The 12518-nt window shown below is 38.2% G+C and overlaps 1 protein-coding gene across 2 annotated transcripts in view; it reads right to left on the bottom strand.

The window, feature by feature from the left end:
• The window catches only part of klg (klingon), a 473422-nt gene extending 462848 nt beyond the window's left edge, over positions 1-10574 (bottom strand). For both annotated transcript variants that reach the window (XM_083111405.1, XM_083111404.1), the window contains exon 1: positions 10283-10574. In XM_083111405.1, the coding sequence (XP_082967531.1) occupies positions 10283-10334 (52 nt within the window). In that variant the 5' untranslated portion in view covers positions 10335-10574. The remainder of the gene's footprint in view (positions 1-10282) is intronic.
• Positions 10575-12518: the final 1944 nt, after the last annotated feature.

A 12518-nucleotide genomic window follows, 5' to 3' on the forward strand; every position in this document is an offset into this window, starting at 1 on the left:
GAAATTACTTTAGTTCGTCGCCACCAGGGCTCAATGGAAAATTCCAACACCAAGACTTGAATGGCAGTATAAAGCCGAAATGTATTAACTCAGACATTTCCACTAGCTATTCAAATCACCTTATCACTTAGAGGCAGAAGAGAGGGAGAATGAGAAAAGTGATGACAGATACACTGAGAAGATGAGATGTTTTATTTATTATGCTCCTCAAGGCGATAAAGTCACCATGATTCAATTATGCTAACTATTATATTTAAGTCTGTGGAAGCGTAAATTGATGACGTCAGGCATAATTTCGAGATAAGTATGTCATTTATGCCAGAACTAGGAGTATCTGTCGATAAGGTGGAAAAGTTATTAGGAATGAAATTGTCTTCATCAGCGTCTGCCTTATATCCTGCTTTACTGTGCAAGACAGTTTTACAACATATAGCACCTTGCTATGCCGACCTTTGTGGCGGAGTGGTTAGCGCGCGCTACGACGCCAGGGGTTCCAGATTCGAATCCCGCCCTGAGTGTCCCGTCATCAATTTCGCCATATAATTACATCCTCATCTTCGCGACTGGCCAAATGTGGTAGAAAAGCAAGGTAAAAATATACAAAATCAATGAATCAACTGGTGAAAAGTATAATTTATACTCAATAAGGGTTATTACATGTGAATTTGTCTGTCTTGTCACATGAGACATGTGATGAAAGAAAGTGGCAAAGTATTCATTTAAAATCAGAATTTAGTATGTTCTTGTTTCTCGCACAAAGTTCTGTTTTGCAATCCTGACTAGGCATGGTAGTGCCAGTGAAGAAATGTTTCTAGTTAATTCATTCAATTTCCATGTTCTACCTCTTGGAAAATAGCGACGGTGTGAGGATGAATGATGGTTGCTGAAATTAAAAAAGAAACACCCATGCTACGACTTAGACTCGAACCCAGACCATCGGTGGCGAAGAGCGTTACAAGAGTACAACAGAAATATGGTGTTTGCAACGTTCTTTCATATTATGGCCATAGGCGCCGAGTCCATGGGACTTAGGGGGGCTCGAGCCCCCCAAATAATTTTGCTTAAGAGGATCTAATGTATTATTTTGCTTCTCTTGTAGACCACTAAACCATCAACTTTGGGAGGCCTATGACCAGAAACAGCAAAACACATGACTTATTACTATATACTAAGTATGTAATTATGAGTATTGTTAAAATTTTTACTAAAAGAGTTTCAAAAGACGCTGTGCATGAACTAGGGTAGTGGATGGGACGATCAGGCTACAAATGCCTCTCACATGACATTCAGAACGAGATCATTGATATATTAGGGAGATCTGTTCTGCTCTCCGTGGTAGCAGATATTAAAAGTCGGGAATATTTTGCTATTTTGGTTGACGAAACTTGTGATATATCCATCCCTGGACAATTAATATTCTGCATTCGAACTGTGAATAAAAAAAATGATATTTTTGAGGAATTCATGGGCTTTTATGAAATTCTGAACACTGAGGCCAAAACTTAATAAAGGAAAAGAGTGAGTCATTCATTAATTTATTTCAGTGATCAGAGCCCCCCAATAATTCTGACAAGTCGGCGCCCCTGATTATGGCCATTCGTTGAAATTTCTCGTAGGTAATTCTTGTAATATCTAAACAATAGAATAAAAGTGAAAAACACACATACACACACAAAACGACGTTACCACTACACCATCAGGAAAATTTTTTGTGAATATTTAGTACTAATACATAGTACTAACTACGTATTTTATGCACCTTATTAATTTCATTGTACACAATATTGAGCCTCCCAGATGGCGTAGTAGTAACGTCGTCGCCTTGTAATCAAGGGGTCCCTGGTTTCGATACCCGATGGATGAACATAGTGGTTCGGATCACACTTCAAACTCTAGGTCAAGTCCCGATGAGCCTATCTGTGCATAAACAAAACTAAAAGTTTTTTTTTCATTGAAATTCTGATTCCACTGTCTAAACGCATAGCCATAAAGAAAAGGTACTACATGTGGGAAAAGCAACGCCAGAGCGGGACAAAAGTCGTTGCTTCCCGTGCACTGTGTGGCAACGTCAACCAGGGTGACGTCGTTGTACACTAAGTCCATTTTCGAAAGTTTAACAGTATTAAATGAAGGTAAATTACGTGTGTGTGTGTGTGAGGGGGTCATCAAGTCAATGCAAAACATAAAATTTAGAAATATCATGCAAATACTAGTTTATTCTATATCTTCTAAAACATCACTTGAAGCGTTAATTGACTTCTACTGACATCAACGCTTACTACACACTCCATACTACTTTTGATGATACAGATGTTTATACCATACAAAAAAGTATACACAATATTCAATCTTAGTGCCTACAGTACATTCAACCCATGCCCGAAGCAATAAAACTCCCCTTCGTTCCCAAAAATTGGGAACTGTTGATCTTTGACGCAGATGTGGAAGGGGCAGCGAAAGTACAGATAAAGAAGTTCTCTTAAAAAGAACTTTCTAAAGTGTAGAGAATCTTCTACCTAAACTTCGGCTCATAAAAACAAGATGAATGAATGTAAAGCTACTGTCTGCATTTTCACTTTTCACTGCAAACTCACGGGGTTGTGCTCCGACGTGGCAATAGCGCGAACTTAAGCCATCCGCATAATTTGATAGCCGTGCGCTTAATTCAAAACGCTTGAGTAAAACAAAGCACATGTTCAAACCCAAAACTCAATTGTATACAATATTGAAATCATTTTAATTTATATGAAACGATTCAGCTGAACAATTGCTGACAAGTCTGTTTCATATTCTTGCGAATAAAAATTAAAGCAGCCACACGCTGGATATTGATGGATAATAATTGAATGCTACCCATTTAATTTGCACAAAACTGAGTTCAGTGTATGGTGAGAAAAGAAAGAGAAGAAATGCTGCACATGGAACGTGGCTCCGCGGTTAAATTCAAAACGAAATTTGCACGTAACACGTCAGTTAGCAACGGGGTATAACAAGCAGCAACAACCAACCATTAATAATTACAGAAATGAGTTCATGTGGAGGGAGAAAAGACAGAGGAAAAAAATATACACGTGGTGAGGCAAAACATTGATGAAAATTACGGCCCAGTTTAGAATTGCAGAGTGTGTGAGGTTTACTAGCAGTTCCCGTAACGACATGGAGATAGAGTACATTGATGAGTAGCGATTGGAATACTCGTTCGATAACTTGAAGCAGGAGCCTGTAATTCTAATTTGTCACAGCGTATCGCAATTTCTGCCATTAGAGAGTTCGGAAAAGGTTGGCAGGAACTTGTTTCTAACAGGCATTGTGCACAGGGTCCATTTGGAACTGGGATCCGAACCACTCAGAAGTGTCACCACGGGGAATTGAATTTGAAACCCCTTAGTTACGATGGGATAGACTAAAGTTTCTGCTCAATTGGTCGCGTGTTCGATCCCCGGTTGATGCACACCGCACTCTGCTTCAGATCCTCATTTAAACTGTCTACACGCAGAAAACTAAAACCATAAAAAACGCATTGATTAATACACTAAAGTGTGCTATTGTATCTTTGCCAAGAACCATGTTTACAATTTGATGCATTATTGTGTATTGCTTGTAAAGGTAACGCCAAACTGCATCATATGATTCAAGTTAATATTTATTTCTATGTCGAGCTGTATTTTAACGCATCAATTTATTTGATGCACCTTCCTGAATATTTCTCATATTTCCCCGCTTCCAACATAGGACACACTGAATGTGATTGAAAAAATCAACACCATGCACTAACACACAACAGTCACATGTTTTATATATTCTAACACGTCATACTGTACCGGTATATTATATTAAAATAGGATACAATATAAATTTTCACACGGCATAAAAAGAGATTGCAGTACACAGGGTGCCGTGTATAAAGAGAACGTCTGGCAACCCTAACTGTCCCGATTAGCCTATATGAGCATAAAGTGGACTTAAAACAATTTTTTTTACCTAAAAGCTCACGACAGGCAAATTCTTCCAAAACATTTCCTACACCAAAGGCTTACATAGTCCAAATTATGAAAATTTAAATCTGTTCTTTGCTGATGATTCAAAAAGTATCTTGTTACGCTCTGCGTATCTTGATAAATTTAGTACAACAGTATAAAGAAAGAAATAGAAAATGTATAAGGTTAAAATTTAAAGATTGTAAATTAAAGGAGATGTTATGAAAAAAAAGAGAAGAGATGATGGTTCTGGTAAATGAAACATTATGACGTATATGAATGAACTCATATCGAATTTCAAGAGAAGTTGATGTAATAAATTAATGGCGGAAGTTGTAAATCTTATATTTATCAATGTACAAATATTTGATATAAATGTGTAAGTATTTGTTAACAGTAAAAGAGTATAGAAACCTTTTGAATGATTTATCAAATTCAACTTTTGTAAATATTACACATAATAATGTAAATGAAGAAATATTTTGTCTTTATAACCTACTAGTCAGGGGTTCGAGAATACAGAAATCGGGTATAAATACGACGACAATTCACGGAAAAAGAGAGTGGTTTCTTGATATCCGCTCTTGAATGGGTCTGTTACCAGGCCTAGTGTTGTGGTTGAGTCACTCGCGCCCCGCTAAACTGAGCAAACTTCACTTGAACTATCTCAGTCGGATATCAAAGAAATCGAAACAGTAATCGCGTTTCTAAAATCCGAAAGGACCCGATTTTTCAGTCTCGTACTCCTAGTTTTCGTTTGTTTGTAAATGAACTTGGATGAGTAAAAACTAGCTAAACTCATATCCTATAGTTGGAGTTTTCCTTCTTCTCAACTGGGATGGTTCCAGTGTGGACTGATAGCGTCCTCATGTTGCTGATTGCAGGAGCTGTGGGTAATTAACTCAGTTCTTATCACTGCGTGTGTCTGTTAAGATATAGTGTCGAGTCCCTCACACCCCGCAGTGGTAGGAACGTAACAATCTCCATGTGGTATTTTGATTATTTCTGCCTCTTTGAGCCACTAGTAACTATGAAAATGAACGATGTTCAGATGAAACTGATAAAAGGTAGATCCGTACTGAACCCTAGACTCGAATGGATCACACAGCCTGTCGGTCCAACGAGATGGCACATCTTTAAGTGGATAATATTCACTATCGTCTAGATATGTGAAGTGTAATAATACTAGCAAGCAAACTGCATAAACATTGTTCTGGAAGTGCTATGGGAATTTCTAAACACATATTCACGTAACAGACCTATCGAGTCATGTCCTGATAGTAGCCCAAAATCACCCAGCTATCCGGGTGTGTTATCAAGGAGATTAAATGCATGGGATAGAATGATCTTTGGCGATACAGATATTCAAACATCAGAAAGAAATAATTGTATGTTACTTCACCATATACAATGTTCACGATTGATACATAATGTATAATCAAAATAGTAGGAGATCTTTTATTGCTATTCAGTATTAATATTCAATTAAATATTATTTAAATTTCAATTATCAATGCCACTTTCCGAAAAGTGGTAGCAGCGTTCTAAGAATACACATAAAGGGTAATATAAACTTTCACATGTTTAAAACTCTGTTAAAAATTCTAGTAATTCCAGCAATTTACCATAGTTAATGAAATCACAAATTAACGTTATGCTAGTATTATACAACTAAAGAGAATTAAACCATGCATGTTGTAAGAATAAATGCAATCGAAATGGACAGTTTTAATATGAATAAATTAGGGCTGAGCCGATACTAGTTTGAACGGATGCAGATAATTCTTACAGGTACCGGTGCTTGAAAATTGTAACAATTACATGTTCGATCATCACTGTTTGGAATAATTACACATGCGCAATATGAAATTATACTTTCTTAAATGTATTCATTGAGTTTTGTGACGTCACGGTAGTTGGCCAATCCCCGTGCGCGGTAGAGTTATGAGACTCTCCTGCATGTTGAGACAACACTCAGCCGTCTCAGGACGTGATGTTGAAGAAATTATATAAAAATGTACAACACGCACAGGTTCCATTTCCCATATCCTTGTGTACATTAATATCTGAACCTCGTACTGCAGTAGTCATTTTGATTCTTTATATTTTCGCTCGAAAACATAGGTTTACAATCTAAACAGCCATGACGACCCTGACGATAATTTAAATCCGAAAGACCTCACTAAGTCGTTATACTCGTATCATAAGAACAGAACGGACTACAACACTCAATAAGTCAATAGTATCTCGAAGGAAGTGAAAGATATTCAACAACAATTTGGAACATACCTGACCTGAACTCAGCAACTTTGGCTAGAAATCGTAAAAATACGCGGTGTGAGCCAAAAATAATGAAGAAGAAGAAGTTTAAGAAGTTAAAACATAATTCCTTACCTTTATAAAGTTTATTGTCATTTCATCTTAATTAAGATTAATCACAGCGTTATAATATCACTGTAACAACAAACACAATCAAAACCCAACTAACCTTTCTCTGGTAAATTATTCTGCAACTCACATACACATCGTTTTACATTTCACACTTAACATTCGGTCTTCTTATCATTTTTCGTTGTCATGACAACCCAATCAACAACAGATATATCTATAAACCGGAAATGACTTCCGCTTCCGGCATCACGTTTAATAACATATAAAACCAGAAAGTATAAAGTTAATAACACTAACAATAATATTAACACAAACAAGTAAGACATATTCATCTTACAAATAAACAAATAAGACATTACATATTGTAAAAATAAACAAGGCGTATCAGTCTTAAAAGAAAAGCAAGAGAAAATTGCAGTTTGTGACTTAAATGCTGAAAAACTGTCGACCTGTATCGGTAACTAAAAATGCGAACGATACTTTCCAATGCCGATTCCGCTGGTGTGGGCTCAGTCCTAAAATAAATGCATACTTTAACTCAAAATATTAGGTGTCCGCAACGACGGAACCTTTAGGAGCACTTATAAATAATAGTACTCTGTCGCGATATTTTCTTTGCGACGCCAAAGGGAAAGCATTCAGTCTCCTCTAAAATTGATGCTTGCCGCTGAAAATGTTTTGATTTGTCCCGAACACGCAAAACAAGCATCAGCGGCAACAAAAATACTTAACCCCGGTGTGCATTTTCGATGCGTGCTAATGTAGGACAGTACTGCAGAATCGAAGTCGTTCTGGCGGGCGGTGGACACCGGGTCAGCAGTGGGAAGGCGTCGTTATGCACCGGGGCGGGCGACCCGACGCGTGCCGATTGTCCACGGTTCCCTATTTGTCGCCCGGGCATTGACAGTTTGGCACGTTCGGCCCTTTGTATCTCTTGCAACACGCGTCACGTGCTTCGTTTTGATTTGCCCTTTGTAATTCTAGCGATATCGCTGCAGGAAGTGTGAGAATCGTAGCTGTGGGTGGTGTAATGTGTAAGTGAACAGCAGTATTGAACTAGTTCTTCTTGCAATTTATTTACCAATTGTTGGAAGTCTATAAGCACAGATAGGCTATAGGTGAACACAGGGCCTCCCCGGCATCGTCACTGTCTCGTAATCTAGAGGTCGCGGTTTCGATACCCGATGTGGTACGGACCGCACCTGTACGTTCGGTCCTGATTAGCTTATCTGCGCACAAAGTGGGCTTGAAACAAAATTGCGCTGACCTCCGTGGCGGATTGGTTAGCACAGCGGGTTACGACGTGAAGGGTTCACTCAAACTCATCCTCACGATTAGCCAGAAGTGGTAGAAAAGCGAAGTAAAATTAAACCAAATAAATAAACTCAAACTGGACCAAGAGTACAAAGTGAGATCCTCAGCATTGAAACCGGCGGGAATCGAACAAGGAACTCCTTACTTACAAGGAAACGGCAATCCCACATTCCCAACGATGATCGCCACGGCGAAAGCCAGGGACTCGAACCCATAACAACATACTAATTCTTCAGGACGTTACACTACGCACTTGTACGTACGTTTCAGTTTGAATTATAGTCGCAAAATTATAAAATGAGGAAGGTAATCACTGCCATTCAAGATTTGTCCGAGATTTGAACCCGGGACGCTTGCATTTCGGAGCGACATACGAGATTCGCTACACCATTAATCAGTAAGGTACTATTTGCGCCACAATGATCACACAAGAACGTTACACGGTACACACTTGAAAGAAAAATGAGTAGGGTTATGTTAGCGAATGATATCAGCATTCATCAATTAACTAACCCTTGCATATTTTTTCATTTACTTGCATTTCCTTGTTGAATATTTAATTAATGGTAAAGTCCACATTCACACATAGGCTATACGGGATCTAGAGTATTTAGTGAGATCCTTATCATTATAACTGGCGGGAATCGAACGAGAAACTCCTAAGTTACAAGAAAAGAGCTCTTATATATTACTATAATCAAAAACTTGTATTGCACGAATATTTTTAAAAAAATCAACCAGTCTTTTTCAAAATAAAATCGAAGTAATGGTAATATTACCAATTTTATTTTTATATAAGTCCTATTCAACAATAAAACACTGCTTCTAAAACGGATTAGATCTTATACAATGTTAATTACATTAGGAATTTGACATCAACGGTGTTCTCAGCGTTAGGTACAATAGAACAATTTGATCTGAAATTTTATCTAATTGCGAAACATGCTTCTAATAATATCTCTTATCGCAAGTCTGATTAGTTCTGTTATATTATGGTCGCAGTATTAATATTAAAACATATTTGAGTTTTTCCATTCGAACGAAATATATATCCTTTAACGTGCTGCAACTGTGTAGAACTTAAGTTGTACTTGCGAGAGATTCGAACAAGGGAATGGAGAGTCTTCACGGATATAGCTGATTCGTAAAAGCGGCAGTTGTGGAGATTAACTTAGATATCAGGTTTGTAAGTCACATATCTAGGCACGAAGGTATTGTATGGTATGAACAGTCATAGTATACGAAAGCACCTAACTGACAAGTTTATTTTATAGTGGGCGTATAGTCTAGAAAGGTTACACTTAACCTAATCATATGAAAATATGAAAAAAGGGCATTGAATACAAGAATGAGGTTCATAGTATTTTTGTTGTAATATTATATTAATATATATATATATCTTAAGGCAGGTTGGGCTTCCCGATATAATAATTATTAAACATTGTGGCTTTGCAATCAAAGGATCCAGGGTTTGATTCTGGATAAGGAAACATTGCATTGTTTCGGACTCCGAGCTATAGATTCAGTGCTGAAGCTACCTTTGCATCTAGTCATATTACATTCAACCATTTCAACACGTCCGCTGCCACCTAAAAAAATGCATATTTGTCAGGGGCCGCTGATATGTAATTTTGCTTACAAAAGCATAAAATGCATTGATTTTCATAAAATAAATTTGCCATTTTCATGTGAATTTTACAATGACGTACATGTGTGTCACCGGCATATACGTTAAATGGTTACATCTTAAAATAATATGGATGTAGATCAAGGTAACATACTGGTCTATGGGTGGGATCCGGGTTCGATACCCGGACGAGGCAAATGTCAACCGCATTATTTAATGTGTCTCTGTTGAACAGTGGCGTGCCCGGCAGGGGATAGGGGGTACACACCCTCCTGATTAAAAACAATCAACGCTGGATACATACAAATGGGAAAATACAGCAATGACACAACACAAAAAGAATCACACCCACCCACAAAATTTCCGGACACGTCACTGCTCACGGGTACACATCGCACTTCCACTTATTTCCCTTCGCAGAGCAAACGAACATTTCCGCTTCTTTCCCCTCATTACTCAGCTGTTCTCTTCCATCCTCGACTTCTCCTTTTATTATCTCATTTCCAAAACGAAGCGAAGGAACTTTCTCCCCCTCCCTCCCTCTCGTCAATTAGAATTTGAATTAGGCTGAAGAAAGGATCCACGCCACTGTTTTATCCGAACCTCTTTGTTGAAAGCCGGAAATTTGGTGATGAAACTTCGGGCGCCAAGCTGTCTAACCATCACAACTGAGAAAAGTCAATTTAACGGGAACGAAAGGGAAGGCTGCTTTAAAATTGGGCCACTGAAATTCGAATTGGCTTTTTCGGGTTCGTCCGCAAATCGCTCTGTGTAGAGACTGCACGCAAGAAGAAGATGTATTTTTATTTTATTTTTTATTTTTAGTAATGAAAATCTTTGGATGACCTAGAACGAAAATTTGTTACTAATTCGAGTTGTCAAATAACACGTTTCACTCAATTTTGGAAAAAAATGGGGGAGAGAATGTAATATTTGCACTGAAAACAAAACAACATCGCTTCAAAACACTCACCGGCAAGGATGACCATTTGCAAAAACAGGACCAACCGAACACGATTTCCCATCCTGATTTTCTAGTCTCCAACAGTTTTTTCTTTCCTTCCAAATTTTTCTTTTCTATATTTAGTGCGTTTTCTCCACTATCGTGCACAGAACACCAAAAACCCGCCACTTGGAGGTAAAAAAAAATAAATCTGTCTACGTTCTCGCGATTTATGACTTAACACCGGACCGCAAAAGCTCAGCGCGGGCACCGCACTCGACTAAAAATCACCGTCCAAGCAACCAGTGCGACGAGCAAGCACCAGGCTGCAACTAACAGTCAACAAGCCCCGTCCAACACTCCCGGCGGATCGGCGGTCTATGCTCGTTCAAGGGCCCGCCCGCAACGGCTGAGCCAAGGCTGGGTTCTATGCGTTCAGTTGCCCCGGTTTTCCTTTACGAATCAGCTCTGGTCCGCTGTTTCTCTTGTCGCACAGAACTCGAAAGGCTGATGCATTTTCGGTGCTTCAATTGATGCAGTTAAACGTGCAATATTCATGCATTTTTAGTGCATCGCACGGGACAGCTAACAAGAAGTCCCTTTTGATGCATTTCCCTGTGCATTTTGAAGCGCCAAAAGTGCATAGCAAGTTCGTGCACTGTAGTGCGTTACTGAAACCAACATATTTGCATGCACCGACACATTCTGGGTTATCGGCGTAGTTTTTTAAAAATTATTTTACCACGCTTTCCCATCTTTTTGGTTATTCGCGGCAACCCGTTCCCACTTCCGTGCTATTTCGGCTATTTTCACGTTGCATTACTACCCCCTTGGGCTAATTGCCACGATGAGGATGTATGATGAATAGAGTCCGGATTTGTATGTAATTACATATTCTGTTCCTTTCTAGATACACACGTTGATCAGGAAAATGTCAACGAATTATGTAACTGACATGATTTTGTATAATTTTTTGTTACATATTCTTACATATTTGCCACGATTTTATATATTTGCTTATTTACTTTACATAAAACAACATATTTCGGTATTTTTTTCCTATCTTCATCCTTTTTCCTATATTTTCGATCTCTGAAATATGATGAAGAAAATTTCTAGCTCATGTGATGCCATATTTTCTAATCAATCAAATGCATAGTGCACGGTCACCTAAAAGTGACTGCCAAGTGCAACAGTTCTTTAATTCAAAGACATTTTTCAATTATATTTTGTTATTTAGTTGTGAGCATAATCTGAAAAGAATGAAGAAAATTCTGTTGTGCTACTCTGTTCAATTTTGATGTTATTTTGTTTGTTATTCGTTACTATAGTGACTGTAGAAATTGGTTAATATACTAATTTTGTTAAGTAACATTTGAAAAGTTAATTTTATTTAAAATATTGCAACAAACTGCTCCACACCGGGGACAGTTGCAATAAATTGGCGACCTAGAGCCAGGATTCGAAAATTGTAAGTTGATAAGAACTGAACTGATAATGCTACAATGAAGAAAAGAGAAGTGCCTTACGTGCTTCGAAGTAGTGTGTGCCTTCAACCGGATCTCAGTGATGTTGCTGAAGTAAGCAACGAAGAGGACAATTCTGGTAAGCAAATGGAGAATTTACTGTGTTGTAAGGACAGATTTTCTGACACTCGCATGATTGAATGCACATCATGCAAGAAATGGGAACACGTAAATTGTAGGGGTCTTACAGTTATTCACTGGGTAATATTCAGCTCTATGAAAGAAGACTATTACTGTAAGGCATGCAAGCCAGAATTCAATCCATTCACTCTAAAATCATACTTGGATACAGTAAATCCCAATATTGACCAAATTTTATCTGCTTTTCACTTGAGTTTGGCCCAACATGAGAATAGGTTGCAAGACAAGTTGCTCCAGAATACCGAAACGCTGGAGAATAGGTTACTTCAGAACACTGAAGCTCTGGAAAATAGGTTACTTCAGAATACTGAAGCTCTGGAGAATAGGTTGCAAGAGAAGTTGCTCCAGAATACCGAAACTCTGGAAAATAGGTTACTTCAGAATACTGAAGCTCTGGAGAATAGGTTACTTCAGAACACTGAAGCTCTGGAAAATAGGTTACTTCAGAATACTGAAGCTCTGGGGAATAGGTTGCAAGAGAAGTTGATCCAGAATACCGAAACGCTGGAGAATAGGTTACTTCAGAACACTGAAGCTTTGGAGAATAGGTTACAAGATAGACTTGATCAGAACGCTGAAACGCTGCGCGAAAGTTTACA

This window comes from Lepisma saccharinum, chromosome 25 (genome assembly GCF_977018435.1).
Source record: "Lepisma saccharinum chromosome 25, izLepSacc3.1, whole genome shotgun sequence".
Taxonomy (NCBI): domain Eukaryota; kingdom Metazoa; phylum Arthropoda; class Insecta; order Zygentoma; family Lepismatidae; genus Lepisma; species Lepisma saccharinum.